At 33.5% G+C, this 22,500-nt stretch overlaps 1 protein-coding gene across 3 annotated transcripts in view; it reads left to right on the top strand.

Annotated features, from left to right (window-relative positions):
- The window catches only part of LOC145242163 (slit homolog 2 protein-like), a 594,752-nt gene that overhangs the window by 392,551 nt on the left and 179,701 nt on the right, over positions 1-22,500 (top strand). For all 3 annotated transcript variants that reach the window (XM_080105142.1, XM_080105141.1, XM_080105140.1), the window contains exon 5: positions 21,340-21,411. In XM_080105142.1, the coding sequence (XP_079961268.1) occupies positions 21,340-21,411 (72 nt within the window). The remainder of the gene's footprint in view (positions 1-21,339; positions 21,412-22,500) is intronic.

The raw sequence follows: 22,500 nt of genomic DNA, 5'->3' as shown, positions 1-22,500 counted from the left end.
GATATCTTATGACTTTACTAATTATTCTTTGAAATCGACTCAGAAAACTAATATTTATCTTTCAAGAATTTTTTACAAATAATTAATTTAACTTCAAAATTTAGTTGAACTTTCGAATGTCGCCGTGAAAACATTTTTCATAACTTTTTTTCACGTGTACAAATATTTTTTTTTCTTTTGGAAATTAAATTTTCCCTTTAATCTTTTAAAATACGGTTAAAAATAGTCGGAAACCTACAAAATAATCATGGTAAACCGACTTTCAAGACTATGTCCCCCCTATCAGTTTTCTGACATTAATACCCGTACCTAATATATATATATATATATATATATATATATATATATATATATATATATATATATATATACTAGCAGTTTAGGCCGGCTTTGTTCGGACCCTTTGTCCTGCTTATAACTTGCCCTACGTGTGAATACACTTTATGTTAGATTTCAAATGTTTAGACCAAAATTTGTCTTAGTAATTTCATAGAGACCGCAGAGATCAGTTTTTTTTTTTTAATTTGACACCAATTTTGATTCCTTAACATTTATCATTTTTGTCTCAAATCAAAATACAAAGTTTTACCCGTGTCCCAGTTACGTACATTTAAAATCTCAAGTCTTTAAACCCAAAATTAGCGGAGGAATTTGGTAGAATCTGCAAAGGTCAACTCTTTCAACTTTGACCTTTTGGCAGCCATATTTTCGCCCCAAAACTGATTAAAATGCTTACCGCTTCTCCGATTACTTGTTATGTATTAATTTCAAACGTTTACACCCAAAATTGGCTGAGTAATTTGCTAGATACCGCAAAGGTCAACTCTTTTTAACTTTGACCCCTTAGCGGCTCATATTTTCGACCGAAACCAATTAAAAAGCTTGTCCTATCTCTGAATACCCTTTATGTAAAATTTAAAATGTTTAGACCAGAAATTGTCTGAGTAATTTGGTAGAGACCGCAGAGGTTAATTTTTTTTTTTAATTGATCCATATTATGATCCCTTAACATTTAGCGTTTTGAGCTTAAATCAAATTAAAACGTTTGATCCATGTTCAAGTAACCTACACTGAAAATTTCAAGTGTTTAGACCCAAAATTGGCGGACGAGTTTGGTAGAGTTCTCAAAGGTCAAATCGTTGAACTTTGACACATTGACAGCCAAATTTCTGGCCGAAAATCGATTAAAAAGATTTTCCCAAATCTCAATACCCCTTATGTCAAATCTCGAGTCTGTAGACTGAAAATTGACAGAGTAGTTTGGTAGGGAAATATACATAATACAGACAGACACACATACAATTTCACTTTTATAGGTATACTAGCTGTCCAGCCCGGCTTTTCTCGGGCCCTATGTCCTGTTCATAACTTTATGTGCGTATGTATATATTAAAAAGTGTGAATATGTACGGTAATGCCTTTCTATATAATAGGCTTCCTTAAGTGTCATAGAGAAAAGTTGGTAGATACAGCAGAGGTCAAATTTTTTTTAACTTTGACCCCAATTTTGACCCCTTAACATTTATTGTTTTGAGCTTACATCAAATTAAAATGTTTGACCCATGTCCAAGTAATCTACATTTAAAATTCAAGTGTTTAGGCCCAAAACTGACGGAGGGAGTTGGTAGAGCCTGCAAACTCTAACATCTTAGCAGCGAAATTTTCGCCCAAAAACTGATTAAAAAGCTTGCTGCATGTCTGAATACCCTTCATAAAAATTTCCAATGTTTAGACCAACAATTGGCTTAATAGTTTGCTAGAGATCGCAAAGGTCAAATCTTTTGAACTTTAACCGATTGGCAGCAAACTTTTCGGCCAAAAAACGATTAAAGAGCTTGCCATATGTCTGAATACACTTTATGTAAAATTTCAAATGTTGAGACAAAAAATTGGCTGAGTAATTTCATAGACCGCAGAGCTCAATTTTTGTTTTAATTTTGACCCCAATTATGACCCCACGGCATTTATTGTTTTGGGCTCAAATCAAATTATAAAGTTAGATCCATGTCTAAGTAACCAATACCTAAAATTTAAAGTGCTTACATCCAAAATTGGCGGAGGAGTTTGGTAGAGTTCTCAAAGGTCAAATGGTTGAACTTTGACCCCTTAACAGCAAAATCTTTAGCTGAAACCAGATTAAAAAGATTTTCCCAAATTTCAATACTCCGTATGACAAATTTCGAATCTGTAGACCGAAAATTGACAGAATTATTTGGTAGGGAAATGTACACACACACACACACACACACACGCACACGCACACACACACACACTTTCACTTTTATAGATATATAGATAGATTATATATATATACTCATTACGTTATGCATACAACTTCATCCTCACTGGCGTCCAAATAGGATGTATAGGAAGAGAGCAAAAAAAAAAAACTAAAATTTAACACAAACGCAACAACATGGTTAAAGTATGAAAATGGACAGTTCAACGAGCGGATTTAAATTTTAATTACGGAACAATTGATAAAAATTTTCAAAAATAAACTCAAACCTAGAATAGCTTGAATGTTAAAACACGTGGAACCTGTTCTCTTTTCTTTGTTCCGCGAGAATAATTTGAATACACAGAATCAAGAAAAAAAAGTTTATAATTAAAATGAAGATAGATCTAGATTCAGTAAATCTTGTTTCATATATATTCATACGCAGGCGACATTTTGCAACAGAACGCCGCACAAACTTTGATCTCATTTGAAATGTTTCAAACTGTATTTCTCGTCTACGATACAATCTAATACTATCTGTAACTTTGTCTAACTTGTTGATCATCTCATAAATATTTAAATTAATGTAAAATAGTTTCGAGTTTAGAATTCATTTGGATAAATTTGATAAGGCTATCCGGCGTTTACATAAGTTCAATTGAAAACAGAATGTATTAAGAATGAATAAACCATACTCGAGTAGCAAATCCACTTCAGAACTGTATGCATACTAGGCGAAGATCTGGCAAAATTATGCCATACGAGTCTGTCAGATTTTGGTATTCCGTTTTGGGTAGTCCATAGATCTATCCATCCTAGCGTTATTTCCAGCTTTGGGGAGGGTTATATAATCAATTGTTAACTATTCTGCACTTTCTCAGATGGATTATTAACTATCCAGCATTTTAAACTAACAATTTTGAGGGATAAATCCGCTGTCAAAGCTGCAAAGCTTCCTACTTCAAAATCCGGCACACAGTTGTCAATGTTAGCTACTCCAAAATTCGACCCACTGCTGTCAAAATTCCCTTCTCCAAAATTCGACACACTCCTGTCAAAATTTCCATCTCCAAAATTCGACACACTCCTGTCAAAATTTCCATCTCCAAAATTCGGCACACTCCTGTTAAAATTCCCCTCCAAAATTCGATACACTCCTGTAAAAGCTCACTATTCCAAAATCTGACACAAAGCTCGCTATTCTAAAATCAACTCTGTCTCTGAAAAAAAAAACAGCAGCATCTCATTTGCATATGAGGTGACGAGTACTCTTATTACTTTACGAGATCGCCTTCATATAAATAAAAGCAGTAGCCATTTATATTTTTCATTCTTTTTGTCCGCCACCGAACACTACAAACTGCACAGAATCAGATTTGTACCAATTTTTAAGAGATTTCACACACAAAATAAAAAGTAAAACGCGCAATCCATGGAATCGTTGATAAAACTACAATCCTCTCTGCAATACCATCATAATTGGTGTCAAAAAACTTTATTCTATGTCTGACTTGTCCATCCAATTTTGATAATAAATCTCCAACAGCTTTTAATTCTTTGATTGCTGCTCAATGATGAGTACACCTGAATACGACGTGCAAAGTATATCTTTATGAAACCACAATTCGCCCTCGCATGAAGCATTTTTGCCACATCTGAGATGATGCGCACACGACTAGTCTCTCTCTCTCTCTCTCTCTCTCTCTCTCTCTCTCTCTCTCTTTCTCTCTCTCTCTCTCTCTATCTATCTATCTAACTCTCACACACACACACGCGCATGCACACACACATGCACACACACACTCTCTATCTCTCTGCAATAGGGTGCAAAGAAAGTATCAAATATAATAGGTTCCGCACTGTCTACCAAGCTCCAGCCACTGTCCACTTACCGCAATGTTGTATCCTGTGTATATTTTACAATTTCTTCTGAGAAATATGCTCCAACCAGCTTACTGCACTTGAACACCCTCAACATAAATACTCCCCGACAAACCCGATTAACCTCTTTTTCTTTGAACTGCCTGCTTTTGGAATGCGCTTCCTATTACCTTGAATGGACCAACACGTACAACTGTAAATATAATGCGAACAAACATCTTGCTGTACAACACACTATAGAAATGTAATGAAGCGCACCGTTGCACACGTTTACACACGCGTAAACATGTAGACACCTGGAACCCACACATTGTAGATTCAGTCGCAAAGGAAACAAAGAATAGAAAAGAGGAAAAAAACTTCAACTCGTGTTTCAGGTTTTAAGACAAGACTTTTATCGCTCATTCTCCAGCCACGCGTGACTTCTCGTTGACTGTGACGTCAACTACGTCTCTAATGTGGTCGTCTCCTTCTCTCTGGCCTCTGTCCACTCGAACGTCCTCTTGAACGTGTTGGTCTGTCTGTGCACACGTTCTTTTTATAGTTTTTTTCTTTTTCCCTACCGTGACGTAATTTCGCACGCGGCTCGGCATTTGCATACGCGCGTTCGCGCTCTGTTAGAGAAAGGCTTCTTTACAACTGGTCTCTTAAGGAAGGTGTCTTGTTCCAGAGTAATAAAAGTTATTAGAAAAAAAACATTTCATTTTGAAAGCAACGCATTATAGAATTGCCAAGGCTGTGGCGAAGGTGGGCTCTATATACCGTGCTAGAAACTTACGCCTGAAAGTATCCTGTACCTCTATAAGACCACAATTCGCCCATGTAGAGAGTACTGTTGTCACATTTGAGCTGGTACGTCTGCTACTAGTCTCTTACTCCTTGACAGGCTTCAAAAGAGAGTTGCCAACCTAATAAGTCTTGAACTCTCATCTAAGCTTCAGCCTCTGTCCGATCGAAGAAATGTTGCATCCCTTTGCCTGTTCTACAAGTATTTTAATGGTGAATGCTCTGACGAACTACAAGCACTTGTACCCCCTCGATGTAAATATCCCCGACAAGCAGCTAAATCCCACCTCCACACAGTAGAGACCCTTAAGTGTGAGAAAGCCTACTACTTCAATAGTTTCTTCTCCAGAATTGCAAGACTTTGAAACTCCCTTCCGGCCTTCTACTTTCCCAACTGTACTGACATGCAGAAGTTCAAGTGTAATGTGAACAGACATCTTGCTGCCCAACTCCCTTCATAATATCCCTACAACTTATGTCCTCGATAGTAGCCTTGTTTGGGGGTGAATGTTGAATTTTAAAAAGAATTGAAGATACGTCACTTCCGTTAATGTTTATTTCTTACCTATAAAACATGAAACATTCTCGTATGTGCTACTTTTTGCTTGCCCTCTCTTTGATGTCTAATCATCTGGAAGCAGTCTCTGGCAACGCGTCACTTCGGTACTTTCCGCAAGTAGACAGTCTTGTTAACTACCTCCTTGTTGTCTTGTTTCTTTTCGGCCCTTTAAGACCATAATATTCACGAATTACTTTTAGTTTTTAAATGCACCCACAACTCACAATATTGTATTCGAGTTCCACCAAAGCATTGTGGCAAAAACAAATACATTAGCTGAATAAAAGTATTAAAAAAACAAACAAATGAAAAACGAATACATTCGCTGAATTAAAAAAAAAACAAATGAAAAACAAAAACATGTTCTTTTTCTCATGACTTGTCAAATATATAGCTTTTCTCTTTTTCTCTTCGTCTTTTGCTATCTTACAAAGATAGACAAAATATATATATTAACTGGGATGCAATGGAAATCGGGCAACATGGCCGAATTAAGCGGGAGTGCTTGTTTACGTCAAGCAACGTATAAATAAATACACCCTTATCGTTTTTACTCCAGAGTCTACATTTTAGACAGCACGAAATGGTCGCCCGTGTCTCATGATTAAGAAGCTGAAGAACATGTTTTTTCGATTAAGTAAGCCGTAAATCAATGTTAGTTTTAAAAACGTACGAAAAAAAAAACACTTGATAAAAAAAATTGTTTTCGTATTATATCAAAACCTAAGAATCTAAATTTCTGCCTCAGAATTCTTTTTTTAATGGGATTTAATAATTTGTATCATTTAAATAATTCGGACTACTGTTCTCATCTTAGATGTTATTCTCAGGACGTTTCGGTTGATGTAACCTTCAAAGAATAACTTTATGGGGGACGAGAAACAGACCCAATTCAAAAAAATATATATTGTTATCACACGTATGTGTATATATATATATGTGTGTGTGTATATGTGTATATCTATATGTGGGGGTTTAATCTGTATATATATATATATATATGTACGTGTGTGTGTTTTCATATATATGTGTGTATATTTGCATATATATATATGTGTGTGTATGTGTGTATATATGTGTGTATGTGTGTATATATATGTGTGTCTATCTATATATGTGTGTGTGCGTATATGTATATATATATGTGTGTGTATATCTATCTATATATATGTGTATATATGTGTGTATACATATATGTATGGTTGTGTAATATATATATATATATATATATATATATATATATGCATGTGTATACACATATATATATAATATATACACGTGTGTATATATATAAGTAATAAATGTGGGTATATATATATACATAAACATATGCAAAATATGTATATATATACATAAACATAAGTAATATATAGGTGTATATATATGTGTGTATACATATACATAAGAGTATATATATGTATATATACGTATATATGCATATATATATTCAAGTATATATATGTATATATATATATACATATATATACATGTATATATATGTATATACATGTATGCATATGCATATGTGTATATATATATGTTTGTGTGTGTGTGTGTCTGTGTGTTTGTGTGTGTGTGTGTGCGTGTGTGTGTTATGTATGTATATGTGCAGTGTATCCCAAAAGTGAGTACAACTCTCACATTTCTTTAAATGTTTAAGTATATCTCTTCATCGGACAACCGTGAAAAAAAATGATTTTTTGACACAATGAAAAGTAGTCGGTCTGCAGCATGTATAACAGAATTTATTTATTTTCCTCACAAAATAACTTAAAATATAGCCATTAAAAGCTAAATCCTTAGCAGCAAAGGTGAGTACACCCCTTACGAAAAGTACTCAATATTAACATGCAACATGTCTACTCTAAATATTTTGTTTGGCCATCATCATTATCCAAAACTGCCTTCATTCTCCTGTGCATGGAGTTTACCAGAGCTTCACATGTAACCACTGGAATGCTCTTCTACTCTTCAATTATGAGACTTTGCGCACCTTCACTTTTTGCTTGAGGATGCCTCAAAGATGTTCTATTGGGTTCAATCTTGGCCAGTCCATCACCTTTAACCTCAACCTTTTTAGTAAAGCAGTGGTTGTTTATGATGTTTGTTTTGGACCATTGTCATGTTGGAACACTGCTCTGCGACCCAGTTTTTGGAGGGAGATGATCATGCTCTGCTGCAGTAGTTGACAGTACACGTTGGAGTTCATGTTTCCCTCAATGAAATGTAACTCTCCAATACCTGCATCACTCATGCAGCTCCAGACCATGACATTCCCACTACCATGCTTGACTGTAGATATGACACACTTATCTTTGTAATCCTCAAATTGGTGCGCCAGGCTGTCACCCCAGGAGGAAGCCTCTTCTGGAGGCAATACACAAGAAAGCCCGCAAACAGTTTGCTGAAGACATGTCAACAAAGTTTATAGATTACTGGAACCATGTCATATATTCTGATGAGACGAATTTTAAATTGTCTGGTTCTTATGGTCTTAAACATATATATATATATATATATATATATATATATATATATATATATATATATATATATATATATATATATATATATATAGAGAGAGAGAGAGAGAGAGAGAAAATAAAAAAGGAACAAACCGTATTATGTGTTCACCAACGTTTCGTCTTTATTTCGAGAAACCGCGCCGGAGACTCCTTGAATCTGCGCTTATCGCAATTTCAAGCACTATTAAACAACGTGGAGGTTTCTATAACATAGCGCCATTAATAAGTAAACTGTTATTAAAAGAACATTATTTAACTGTGGACACAGGTTAACTTTCTCACACCATTCAAACACCCCCTGTAATAATTAACACATAATCTCAATCAATAAATTACATAAAAAACACTCATTTCATTCCTGTTACAAACTTATATTTAAATTTCAACAGATATATCTTTTTCCCAATAAGAATATAAACTTGCGTTCATAGTTTTAAAATTAAATTAACGACTATATGACGTCACTAAAATTTCCTTCTCTTTAACAGCGCCAGACCCCCTTCCTTTTTGAATTTCCAACATCAATTTTTCCGTTTCTCTTAAATAGAACTGCGTCACACTGTGCACGTGAAACTTTTTCAAATATTTTGTACTGGTATATTTTTTGGTTTCTTAATCTCATTCACCCAGAGGAAGTCTCGAAATAAAGACGAAACGTTGGTGAACACATAATACGGTTTGTTCCTTTTTTATTTTCTCTATTTTGTCGGAATACTATTTCCATTATTTTCATCATATATATATATATATATATATATATATATATATATATATATATATATATATATATATATTCTGAGGGACTGATTATTTCTGTGAAATGCAAAAAATTATTAAGCCGCCTGATTATCTTTGTAACCCACTATTTGTCCAAAACAGTGTCGCGACCATGTATTTTTTTATATTAATAAAATATATTTTGCTCTCCTTTTATTCAGCACCCTTTATAACCTCATTTAATTCATTGGTCATCACCTTTGAATACCTAGAGAGTGGGGCATAAATACTGTTGCAAAATAAAACTCTGTTTTTTCCAACAAAATAATTTATTACAAAACCCAGTTACAGAAAATGATAAGCAAATACTGAAGGAATAATATGGCATTATCTAACGGTTTTGGGTTCGAATCGTGGTGTGAGATGTCTTCTTTTTTTTTTTTTTGATTTTTTAAATTTTAATATTGAAACAGGGTTATTTAAGCCATTTTGCACGTGTTTTTTTGGGGGGTATTTTTCAGACTTTTTAACGAAATTTTAACGTTCGTTTTTCTGTTTTGTGTTTTCTTTTTTTATTTTTTCCATTTTTACATTTAACATCGTTCGTTTGCCTTATGTTAGTTTTTTTTGTGTTTTTTATTAAATATTTACTTCGCTTATTCTTATGTTTTGATTAACACCCCGCCCGAGCACACACACCTCGAAACACCCGGGCAACGCCGGGTAACCCCCCCCTAGCTTATTATAAATCCCAATGACAGAAAATAATAAGCAAATACTGAATATTAAAAATGTTTCCCTCGAGTCTTCACTACACTACAAAGTCTTTATAATAGTACGCACAACATCTATTAGCATTTTCTCCCAGCATTTTAAAAGTTTCAATATTTTAATAAGGAGTAGAGCAGGCTTTACTTTCCAGGATTGACCGTAAAGAATAATCAAGAGCGTTAAGATCAGGTGATTAGGGAGGTCATTCTTCTTTGCTGATTCAAGAGGAACAGCTGTCTCTACACGACTGCTGTGTTACATTAGCAGTTGGGCTTGTCGCACCATCTTTTTGAAGAGTTCTAACTTCATTACCAAACACAGAATTACACCATGGAGTTTGTGGACCTTCAAAAATGTCCTCAATGTAACATTCTTTGTTAATCTTGACCCCTTGAGGGAGAAAAACAAGTGGAGCCCTCTTTCAGAAATGGCTGCTCATACCATCATTGATGCAGGTTTCTACGTTCTGAAAATCTTTCCGACATTATCAGCTAATGCCTTAGGACTTCTTACAAGGACTTTATCATTTTGATGCTTTTGAGATTGTTGCATAACTTTTTGCCCGTAAAGATGATGTTATTGAGCCTTCTCTGATACGGTTTAACAAAAGTCGACTTCTGATGAGTTTCTTTGCAATTGTGGGTGCAGAGAGAAGCTGTCGCTTTTGGAGCTTATAGGATGAAATCTGCATCGACATATCCTTCACATAATCCTTGGTGAAGTTTGTGCTTTGTTTGCCGTTTGTCTCATTGATCTTTTTTGGATTTCGCCTGATTTTTTTCCTTAACATTTTTGATGAGTTTAGGTTTTTTTTTTACGGTGTGAGAAAAGCCTGACCGTTTTCTATCTTTGATCAACAGAGTTTCCAGGTAACGATCAATCGACCTTTTAATGATCATTTTGTTGATTTTTAGGTTTTTACCTAACTTAAATATTTCTCGTTTACACAAACCCTTCTCATGCTGATCTATTATGAATCTTCTCTTCAATTAAACAGAGATTGTTAAAAATTATCATATTTTGTTTCTGAAAAAAAATAAGAAATCATATATTACATTATCATATAATGGCAGTAAGATAGTAAATTTATTTTAATATTATGATAAAAAAATAGTTCCGAAATTTTGTAACAGGGTTTATGCCCCGCCCCGTGTATATATATATATATATATATATATATATATATATATATATATATATATATATATGTGTGTGTGTGTATGTATATGTGTGTGTGTGTGTGTGTGTGTGTGTGTGTGTGTGTGTGTGTAGGGGGATATATGCCTATTCAATTGTATTTCACCTTTTAATACAATTTTTTAGATTAAGATTCAAAGATGGCGTAACTAAAACAAAGTACAATCGCAACTACTTTTACGAATTTTTCTAATTTTGTAATCATGCCCATATTGAATTTATTTGCTTTTAAAATTGATGGGTTCATATTATTCCGATGAGTCAGACCTGAATGGATTCCCAATTTACACAATAATCACTAGAATGATTCTGCGCTACGAAACAGTGGCTGTCAAGAATCGAATATTTAACATGTTAAAAGAAACAGGATCGACAATATCTTGAAATTTGGAATATAGATCTTTTGTCATATATATATATATATATATATATATATATATATATATATATATATATATATATATATATAAGACTGTGTTTAAATAAACACGCTAACACAAATGAAATTGGATTATTTTTTATGCGATTATATTCTTATATTGTTATTAATATAAGACTTAAGCCAATCCATAGACTGAAAAGTGTAACTTTATTCACATACATTGCGTGTATGTGTGTATGTTTGTGATGCTTTGTCCGACTATGATAAATAACTCTGCTATACCTGACTGAGTCAGGATCGTTCCCCTTTTTGCTTTGTTTATCTCCTTTTATATGAAGACAATTTACAGGGTGACAAATTATGCTGACACTTCATTTCAATAATCCCCTCTTAATTAAGCTACTTAGTTGGCCGATTTGTGTCAGCCGAAGACGGCCCTACTTTTTCGCGGTCAAATTTTGCGCTAGATTCGGTTTACCTACTTTTTGATCGGCCATTTTGTTTTTTATTTATTTTTTGTTTTTGTTTTTGTTTTGTTTTTTTCTTTTGGTTTGTTTGTTTGTTTTTTTTTCGTTTTTCATTTTTTGTTTTTTTGTTTTTTTTTAGCTGTTACTCGTATGCAGGCGCATCCAATAATAAAATAACCGTCTAACGAAATCAAAATGCTAGCCAATAAATTTGTCCATCTCGCATAAGAAAAATAGAAACCGTTTCACGTGAACAAAATAAAACGCATTCAAATTGCACTGCGCTGCAGCTATGATTTCCGATTTTAAAAAAAAATTGGTGCGAATCATTATAGTGCAGGTGAATATCTATCAATATTCCGGTTCTTTCTAATTGTCTATAGTTTCCAGCTCTCACACCCACTAATAGAACACAGACGCTGCTATCCATTACGTTTTACCATTATTAAATAGTTTAAATGGCCTCTTACTTGGGTAAGCATATTGGTGAGTGAAATAATAAATGGCCACTAACGTATAATGCAATTCCCTTTTGTATAAACAAATGGCGCGTTCTGAGTTCTGGACAATGTTTATCATTCTAATTTCGCCTATCTCCTTAGGAGCAGCAAAAAATAGGGTTAAATGCAGTAGTTGTAAAATTTGCTGCCCCTCCTCTGGCATATAATTACCTGTGTCCCCCCACTGCTGGCATATAATCACCTGTTTTATCTCCCCTCGCTTGTATATGATTACCTGTTTTGCCGCCGCCCCCCCCCCCACCTGCTGGCATATGAAAACCTGTTAAAACCTTCAACATTCCAAAAAGCCCTCAAAATATTTATTTTCATTGAACTAATATTTACACAATTCCTTTCAATGAATGTTTGCACAATTCCCTTTTTTAGTCGCATGCAAGCGACTTTATAAGTCACTCGGTCGGTCGGTCGGTCGGTCTATCCGTAGCACTTTTGTGCTTGGCCTTTTTGGTTAAGATCAAAAGTCTGTTGTTAATAGATGCTGTTCTTAGCTGTTTAAGCTGTTATTGGCCTTTTGGTCAACATGAAAGTGTAGTATCTGTTCTTACTACATGATGTACTTATGTTTGTAATTTTGTGATATAAAGTGGGGGATCACTTTTCTGTATTAATTTAATGTAAAATGATCACCCACTTTACAACCAGTCAGTCTCAAAGCCATTCAAGTCATTCTCCAGATCATTCAAGTTGGTTTTGAAGGATTCCAGTTATTTTTTAAGCCTTCAAGTCATTCTTAAGGCCATTCAATTCATCCTTAAGTTCATTAAAGTCATTCTAAGTCATTTACTTTTTATTTATTTAAGTCATTTCAGCCCATTTTTCGGTCATTTTAGCTTATCTTTAAGAATTTCATGTCAATCCTACATTCACGCATTCATTCATTACACGAAAGCACGCAACTTTTCAGCAATTTGAATAATAATAAGTACGTAAACATTAATCTGAAGGTAATTATGTAAACGTTAATATGAAACAAAAGAAACCAAATATTTTTTTTTCAAAACAAAACGTATAATTCAAATTATTAAAAAATGTGAAATTAAATTAATTGGCTACACAAACAAATATAGTAAATTTAAATAAGAACATTTGGACACCTGAAAATGTTATGAAATGATAAAATCATTTTTATTTAATTTTTTTGTTGTTGTTAAAGTCTGAATTTTCGCCAAAGAACATGGCTGTATCAAAGAGAGGATAGTCCGATGTAGTTTTCTTTTCATAATGTTATTATTAAGATGTCGAGCCTCTCAAAAAAAAAAGAACGTCTTGTATCGGCGCTTTTTGGAGTCCTTCTGTGTAATCTCTCGGTTTAAGCGCAAAATTTAAGAAATAGAATGTCACACATTTTAGAAAAGATTATTTTTAATTTAAATGAGAATGTTTGAAATTTAAATTGATAAATTTAAATGAGAACATTTGAAAACATGAAAAGGTTAAGAAATTATAAAATCATTTTTATTTACTTTTTTATTCTTGTTATTTTCGAATTTTCAAAAAAAAAACATGGCTGTATCAAGGAGAGGATAGCCCGATGTAATTTTGTTTTTTCTTCATTATGTTATTATTAAGAGATCGAGCCTCCAGAAGAGAAAAGGACGCCTTGTATTCGCGCTTTTTGAAATCCATGTGTGTAATCGCTCGGTTTAAGCGCGAAATTTAAGAAATTTATTGCTGTTAATAACATTTCAGCCCCTTTTAAAAATAGTTTTAACTCTTTTTTTTAATAAATATACTTATGAATTGAAAATAAGGCTAGTAATGTATTTTTGTGGGAGAACTATCGCAAGGCATCAAGTCGGTTGAAAATTTACAAACATACTTTTCGCGCTCTTTTCGGCAAAGTTATCAATAACTCTATCAAAATTCACTCTATCGGCAAGTTCCCTCTCTATGGGGAGGATTTTCAAGTCTGTAAGCCTTGTCTGGCTCATTTTTATCGAAGGTAGTTTTTTATGAGCTTCAGTTTTAGGAAAGAGCGCTCACAGCTGGCAACGATAATAGCACGAGTAAGAAAAATGCGGAATCCCCAAGGTGGTATCTCTGTGCAAAGTTCAAAAGTTCAAGAGGTCCATTGATTTTGTCTTTTCCTGAAGCTTTTACAAAATACTGTAATCTCTTCCTTTCGGCAAAGAATTTATCTTTTTCTATATCTTCGTCAACTTCACCAAGCTGACGATCATAATTATCATCAAGCAGATTTGACGGTGTAAGAAAAGCGTATTTATTTGCTAGATTGTGAACTTGTTGAAATCTGCAATATATTTCTTTAGTCAACCTCTCTATGGCAGATAGATTTCCCGTCTCAACTCAGTATCAAACTCCAGTGCTGCATCAGTCAATTGTTCACCACCCATTCGTTTCTTTTTGCGGATGCGATGCTCCATGCTTATCCCCATTTCAGAACAGAGTTTTTTGACTCGTCTATTGCAGTGTTCACCATCTTTTCTCTATTCTGAAGAAGGCAATCTCTCAACGCCGTCAGCCTGACAGAACTTTGTTGCAGATCTAGCCCCTTATCTTGAAGATACTTCTGGGCATCATTGATTTCTGGGAGAATAGTTTTCCAAAGGCTCAGAAATAAAAGAAACAGAAACGACAATACCGAGTTGAGAATTAAAGATGCATCTGATATTATTGTTGCATTTTCTCCTTCTTTTGTGAGCTGTTCCAGGACAATGACGACTTCCAATAATTTTTTCACCACAACATTTACAACATCTGCTCGACTACTCCATCTACTTTCCACAGTCTGCTTGATACTTAGACAGTCAACTGAATCAAGACGTCCCAGCGATGTGTAGATGCAGACAAGAACGAGAATAACCGGTCCAATATGCCAACAAAATGTAACAAAATGAACCGCTACAGAAGCGACATATACACAAGCCAGATTTAATGAATGGTTAGTGCATGGCACAAATGGACCTTTTGGGGTGCTTTCAGAGATAATAAAAACATTTGCTTTCCTTGATCTGATCAATGAATTTCTTTTTCACCTGCTTTGCGAAAATGCTCACAAATTCATTTTTAATTTCTGGTGACAGAAATGGAAATGATGATTATTCATCATTTTAGGTTAAATTAATGTACGAAAGTTGAAATTTAAAAATAATTGTATGTGTTTTTTTCCGGAAAGATTTTCAAGGTGTCCATATGCAATCGCATAAAACAAAATGAAAGTCGAATAAAACAAAAGAAAATATCATTTTTAACGAAGGGTGTTAATCTAAAATTCTCACAATATTAGTAAACAGTATTTCTATTATAATTATCTATATCTTGTTTTTGTTTCCTTTTTTTTTCTTTTTTTTTTCCATTAAAACAAATCAATCTATTACATATCTATGTCATTGTCAGTAGTAATAACCTGGCAAATATTTATGATTAGGGTAAGCACATGAACATTCTTTGGTAGCGAGAACGTATTAACTATGTTATTTAGAAACTCATGTTTAAAATGGAGAGGGGACTTAGTTAACTATTCTGTTCCTATACCGTTTTGCATAACAATCGTTAATTATTTTCAATTGTTTATGAAATATTCAAATAGCATTGTGACAACTAGTGACAAATGCAAATCAGCTTTGTTTTAAAAGAGAAATGCATCTTTAGTTGTTTCATTATTTTCAATCAATTAAAAGGAAAACATTCAAAAAAAAATATTTAGAACCCCCACCGTATATTTAATATATGCCCCCACAGCCAAACTAAGTCCATTTTTGTTTGCGAAAATATATGCAGACATGAGAAGGGTTTAGAGTAATTCGAAAAAAAAAGACAAAACAAATCACTAATTAAATATGTAGAAATTTTAAAAAAATCGGAATCGGGAATCGTATCGGATCGGGAATTTAAAAGCAGAATCGGTAATTGAATCGGAATCGGGAGAAAATTTAGAATCGTGCCATCACTAGTATATGTACACACACACAAACACACACACACAAACACACACACACACACACACATATATCTATACGTATACATTCGTTTTATATATATATATATATATATATATATATATATATATGTGTGTGTATATATATATATATAACACGTATATATATACATATATATATAAAACGAATGTATACGTATATATATATATATATATATATATATATATATATATATATATAATGTACATATATACACCTAGGGGATCGGACAAAAGAACACCGGACAAAACCCACCAGCTAATTAAAGCAAAAACAGATAAAATCACAAATGAATTAAAAACATTAAAAATCAGTTTTTATATTTTTATTTTTATTTAATTTGGGAAAATTAGACACCGGAAAACTAATTTTGACAAGGTATGAAAATTAAGCCTCTACGGAATAAATGTCAATTGAAGATAGAGCGTAAGACCATTCTTATAGACGATATAGTTTTAAGTATGATTCAAGTGCCTCTCACAGAAATATTCATATTTTTAAATATTTACTTTTGTTTGAAATCAAGTAAGTCGATTTTTCAAAGTTAGGTACGCGTTATAAGGAGATTTTTCCTGTATTATCTTTTGCGATTATTATATTAATTTTTAAAAAAGTAAAAAATTAAAATCCTATTACCAGAATTAATTCATCATAATAAATTTCGGTTTAATCATAAATACGTCAGTGATTATAAAATTTTGTTAATAGTTTGAAAAAATCAATTACTCAGTGATTGTTGGAAATTTGACAGAAATACGGCAGTATTTAAACTATCGAATAGAAAGCCACTTAAATAGTATTTGAGGTTTAGCTCTTAGTTCCCACTTAAAATTATATCTCCTGATATGACGATCATAAAATGTGTTTACAGTCGATTTTTATTCCGTACTTGCTTAATGTTTCTACAATTCAAAAATTACGTAATTTTCTGTTGCTAGTTTTACATTACATTATTTAATTATCAGTGAAGTTTGAAAGTATTTTTCTTGACAAACATGTTTTGTTCAATTTTCCAACATTTTTTCGAACATGTAAATTGAAAGGTGTCCTAGAAAATTTATGCAACTTTTTAAAAAACTTTTTACATTTGATTTTGATGTTATTATCATATTAGTTTTAGTTATAATTTAAAAACAATAAATATTTATCATTAGTACCAATAATGAAAAATTAGATTAAAAATTTAAAACAATCGGTTTTGGAATCGTAAATTAGGGACACATTTTTTCGATTCCGATACCTCCAAAAGTTCCGATTTTTTACAACCTTTTCGGTATAAAATTAAAAATATTTTATTATCTTTTATTTATTTTTTTCTATTTTCTATTTTAAACATCCCAAAATGCCGCCTCCTGACATGGGCCGCTCGTAAAATAAGGATACATTTTTCTGATTCTGATACCTCCTAAAGTTCAGATTTTTTTTTAACTTTTCGGTATAAACTTTAAGATATTTTGTTAGCTTTTATTTATTTTTATTTATACCCTCTCAAAATGCCGCCCTCTGACATGGACAGCTTGTAAAATAAGGACACATGTTTCTGATTCCGATTTTTTTGTAAAATACGGACACATTTTTCTGATTCCGATACCTCGGAAAGTTCCAATTTTTTACAAGCTTTTCGGTAAAAAAAATTCTGATTTTTTGTTAGCTTTTATTTGTTTTACTATTTTCTATTTTTGACCTCTCAAAATGCCGTCCCCTGGCATGTGCCACTTGTAAAATACGGATACATTTTTCCGATTCCAATACCCCCAAAAGTTCTGATTTAAAAAAAAAAAAAACTTTTCGGTATAAAATTGAAGATATTTTGTTAGACTTTATTTCTTTTCATTTATTTTTGCTATGTTCTATTTTACCCTCTCAAAATGCCGCCCCCCTGACATGGACCGCTTGTAAAATAAGGACACATGTTTCTGATTCCGAATTTTTTACAAGCTTTTTGATAAGAAATTCCGATTTTTTGTTAGCTTTTATTTTTTTTTTTTCTATTTTCTATTAAAAAAACTTGTTAAACTTTGTGACATCTTTCCATTCTATCGAGGTCAGGCGCGAACGCCGACCCTAAAATTTTATTATACCATCCCTGTTCAAGCTGAAACATACTAATCAAAGTGTTCTTATGCGCATCTATATCAAAAACCCTTGTAAAAGTTTTTGTTTTTATTGCCATTATTTTAGGAGCGAGCGCGTGCGCAAACGCCACAATTACAATAAACTACTACTGTTCAACATGTAACCTAGCCATTTTTGCTCCTTGATATTTCTTCTATCATCGTATGTGGCCAGTTTAGTATATAAGTAAACCATATTGGAGTCTATTCGTGTGCTGACACACACATAGACATCTAGCTTTAATATATATATATGTGTGTGTGTGTGTGCGTGTATATGTATATATATATATGTATATGCATATATATATATGTGTATATGTATATATATGTATATATATTATGTATATGTATATATACGTATATATATATATGTATATATATGCATATATATATATTATATATTAATTATAAACATATATATATTAATTATAGACGTGCGTGTGTGTGTGTGTCTGTATGTGTAATTTGAATTATCCACAGGTCTCCGTGATAAAACGGTTAATGGCGTTACCTCGGAATCTGTTCTAAGGTACCATTTTCCGGGTTTTAAATCTCCAATTCTTAGTTACAAACGAAGAATTGCACAAAAAAATAATCAACTATTACTAAAAGGTTCAGGTCGAAATTTCGTGGAAATTTGGAGGTTTGGAAATACGAAATGAAGCAACTTAAGGGAGTCGGAGGTGCCTTCGGCTGAAACGTTGTGAAAAATCGCAATGAAAGTGAGAATAGTAGTCCGAATGCACCCAATAAAATTAACATTTATTCTGCTAAAATTGATTAAATTTTTAAAAAATATTATGTGGACAATTTTTTAATTTTTATTATTATTTTTATTTTTATTTATTTGCAACTGAAATTACGTCACCATTTTTCTACGTTTTGTGTTCATTTTTTATTGGTTTATCTTGACTAAAAGCCACTCGAGTATAATGGTTAATGAAAGTGATAGGTTGTCAGTTGAATGTTGACGAGTATTATGAGAGAATTAATGGAATGGACGAAATTTGATTATCTGCTGAGATTGGATTTGAAACCACCATGCTGAAAACCATAGGGAAACCATTCCGAGGTAATGTGATTCACAGATGAGTAATTTTTGAAAAGTCTAAACGAAACTTCCATGAACAGAATTTCTTTTCAAGAACTATCTCTTTGTTGAACGTGTTATCGCAGGAATGTTTGCCTACAGACTATAACAATATCGTTTCAAGTTAAATGTTAACTAATACCTATCGAGTTGTCCTCTGAATTAAACATAGTTCTGAATCTTTTTATAACACTGTTCTATCGTACAACTAGAAATCTCACTAACCATTATTCCCGAGACGCTTTTGGCCTTCGTAAATAGTGTGATATTAGTATTATAAAAAAAAAAAACAGAAATTCGTGAAAAATATTTTTCATGGCGTTTAGCACTCGGAGAAAGGACGTGAATTTTCTTTTTCCAAATGTGGGAGTAAAACGAGTGAATATCTTACAAGGAGAGATTGTAGCTCAGTCGAGCATGTTCCCTGGAAATAACGACCAGGGGGACAGAGACTGCGAATGTCTCTTCTGTTAGAAAGGGTCTATAGCGAAGCGAGGAAGGTGCACTCAATTTCAGATTTAACATCTTATTTGCCTGAATTTGTTAAAAAATCTTTCATTTATTGATGTTCTTAAAATCTATAAATTTATAAATGAATAGAAAAGTTTATAACATTATAATGTTTTTGGAGTGTGAGCCTGTAAATTCAACCTTGTCTGTTCGTCCGTCCGTCTGCACTTTTTTCAATAACTACGCCTTGGAATTTTTTTTTTTTTTTAATTTTACACAAACATTAAACATAATATGAGTAAAAAATAACAGAACGGATTTTCCAGGAAAACTCCTGTCGTCCCCTTAGGCGTGCCTTTCGGGTTAAAATGGCTACAATTGACACTTTTGTGCTTATTAAAGAAAAATTGATGCCTATTTAGCAGTTTTGCATGGTGCTGAACTCAAATTTAAATGTTTTAAAGCCTTGGGGACATTGGGGGCTAAATTGGGGGAGGCAAATGATGATATTTCTTTTTTTTTTTTTTTTGCATGATACATAACACAAATTTGCATATGTTAAGGCCTAAAACTGCATCGTTTGTTCATTTTCACCAGGATTTGACGTCCCATGGGGACCTTTGGGGCTAAACGGCGGGGAGGAGGGGGGAGCAAATACTGAATGTCATTTTTTTTTATGCCTCGTTTACTGTGCACTCACGGGGGACCATGCATGCTTCACTTGTTTACATGGGAATCACCATTTATCAGTGTCCGAAAGCCATTCAAGGATAAGGGTTAATGAATAGACATCAGCGTATAAGTAGTTAATAGTGGGAATAAGGTAGAAATGGATTATTTAGAGGTGGAGGCTCAACAAGAACTTGTTTATATTGAACTTGAAGATGGCCATATTGTAATTAGTTTCAAAGCAGGCCAACAGAACAGAGTTTCACCAGCGGGTAGTTCTAGGAAATAATCTTTCTGCACGGAATTTACGTTTAGATTTAGGCACAGATTGAGAGTGGGGGAGGGGGACTTGATAGTCGTTGTAGTAAGACGAGTGTTTTTTGTGAAAGTTTGGCAAAGAGGAACCATAGATTGATTTGCTATGAAAACTACGATAGAGCAGAGACAGGCTCGCTAAGTCTCTTCTGCGGGAAAGATGTTGCAGTGAAGAAAAAAGGGCAGTGCGTACGAGCCGGTTTTGAACTTTCTCAGGGCAAGATAGGGTGCTTCGAGCAGCTCCCACCTATATATGGCAACAGTGCACCATTTTAGGACATATCTGGCTTTTATGCAGGTATAGGATTTCGTCGGGAGTTAGATACCTTGCGTAGCGGTAAAATGACCCAAGCATTTTTCCGGCAACAGATTTGATGTAAGTCTTCCATTTCAGCACAGAAGTAAAGGTCAGAGCTAAAAGTTTGTTAAAACAGGGAGCCTCTTTTAGACGAGTGGGGGATCGGGGTCTTTTATGGTGAAAAAAAAGTAAAAGCTTGGTTTTGAATGCGTTAAAATTAAACAGCCACTTTTGCAACATATGCTTATAATCTGAGAGGAGAAACTCAAACATGTATGGTTTTCCTTGTTGTTGTTGTTGTTGTTGTTGTTGTTGTTGTTGTTGCTGCTGCTGCTGCTGCTGCTGCTGCTGTTGTACTTTTTACATTTTCGTTTTAGTCAACAATACTAAATATTCAAAGCAAATTCTAATGCTTCTCATTTTCTTGTTTTGCAGAGATTTAAGTTACAACAAATTGACCAACGTTGGGAGAAAAACCTTGAAAGGAGCACCTCTTCTAAAAAATCTGTAAGTGCACTCTTTCTATATATTTTGATTAAGGGAAATGCAAAAATCTATGATATATCTTTTATATATATATATATAAAAGGCAAAAATTGTGTGATCATTTTATGTATGTCTCGCAAAGGCTTTTTTCGCCGCCATTCTCGAGGGGCTTACTATGTCTTAAAACTTTTTATATACCGTCTAAATCATAATATCGAGGATTTGCGAACGCACATCGCATCTAGATTTATTTACATCGACTTTTATAAAAATCGCGCTATTTCGATGTTTGTTCGACTTTTAAGTATAAATAAAGTGAAACTAATTGAAACGTTGCTGTTCTCGGCTTTCACGTCGGAACGTCCAGAAAGCAATCAGCTTTTGATCAATGTAGAGTTTCTCCTTATATCAGACAATTGCTATTCATTTTGGAAAAACTGCCCCGCATTGAAACAAAGTAAACAAGCCCCAGAAAACTGTCCTGCATTAAATAAAATACTTCCACGTCATCGTAACGCTCCTGCGATGACCTCATTAAGCGGCTAACTGTCAATCAAATCTATTTGACTCCCTTTATTACCCTTAACTTAACACGCTCACCAATTTCTCTCACTTGTGGCCGAGATGGTTAAGTAGTTGGCTTTTGTTTCCACCTCCGCGTCTAGGCTTCAGGGTTCAATCCTACTAAAACTATTTTTTAACACACACAACACCAAACACCTGAGCAACGCCGGGTACCCCCCGCTAGTATTATATAAAGGCCAGTTATCGCTTACTCTCGTTGTTAATTCCCCGACAAAAGGAGGGTAGACCTGTAAATTCACCCTAGTCCGTTCGTCCGTCTGCATTTTCTCAATAGCTACGCCTTGGAATTTTTTTAAATTTTGCACAAACATTATACATGATATGAGTAAAAAGTAACAGAACTGATTTTACGGGAAAACTCCGGTTGTCCTCCTAAGGGGGGGGGGCTTTCGGGTTTAAATGGATAAAATTGACACTTTTGTGCTTATTAAAAAAAGATTGATGCCTTGAATTTTTATAAAACTATCTGAAAAAGTTGTAGCTAACTGATTTCTATATAATTTTGTTTGTCTATACTTCGCGATA

Source organism: Euprymna scolopes, chromosome 21 (genome assembly GCF_053919585.1).
Source record: "Euprymna scolopes isolate OS-2025 chromosome 21, ASM5391958v1, whole genome shotgun sequence".
In the NCBI taxonomy this organism is placed as follows: Eukaryota; Metazoa; Mollusca; class Cephalopoda; order Sepiida; family Sepiolidae; genus Euprymna; species Euprymna scolopes.
The sequence above is the reverse complement of the archived record's forward strand: the minus strand, read 5'-3'. Positions and strand labels throughout refer to the sequence as shown.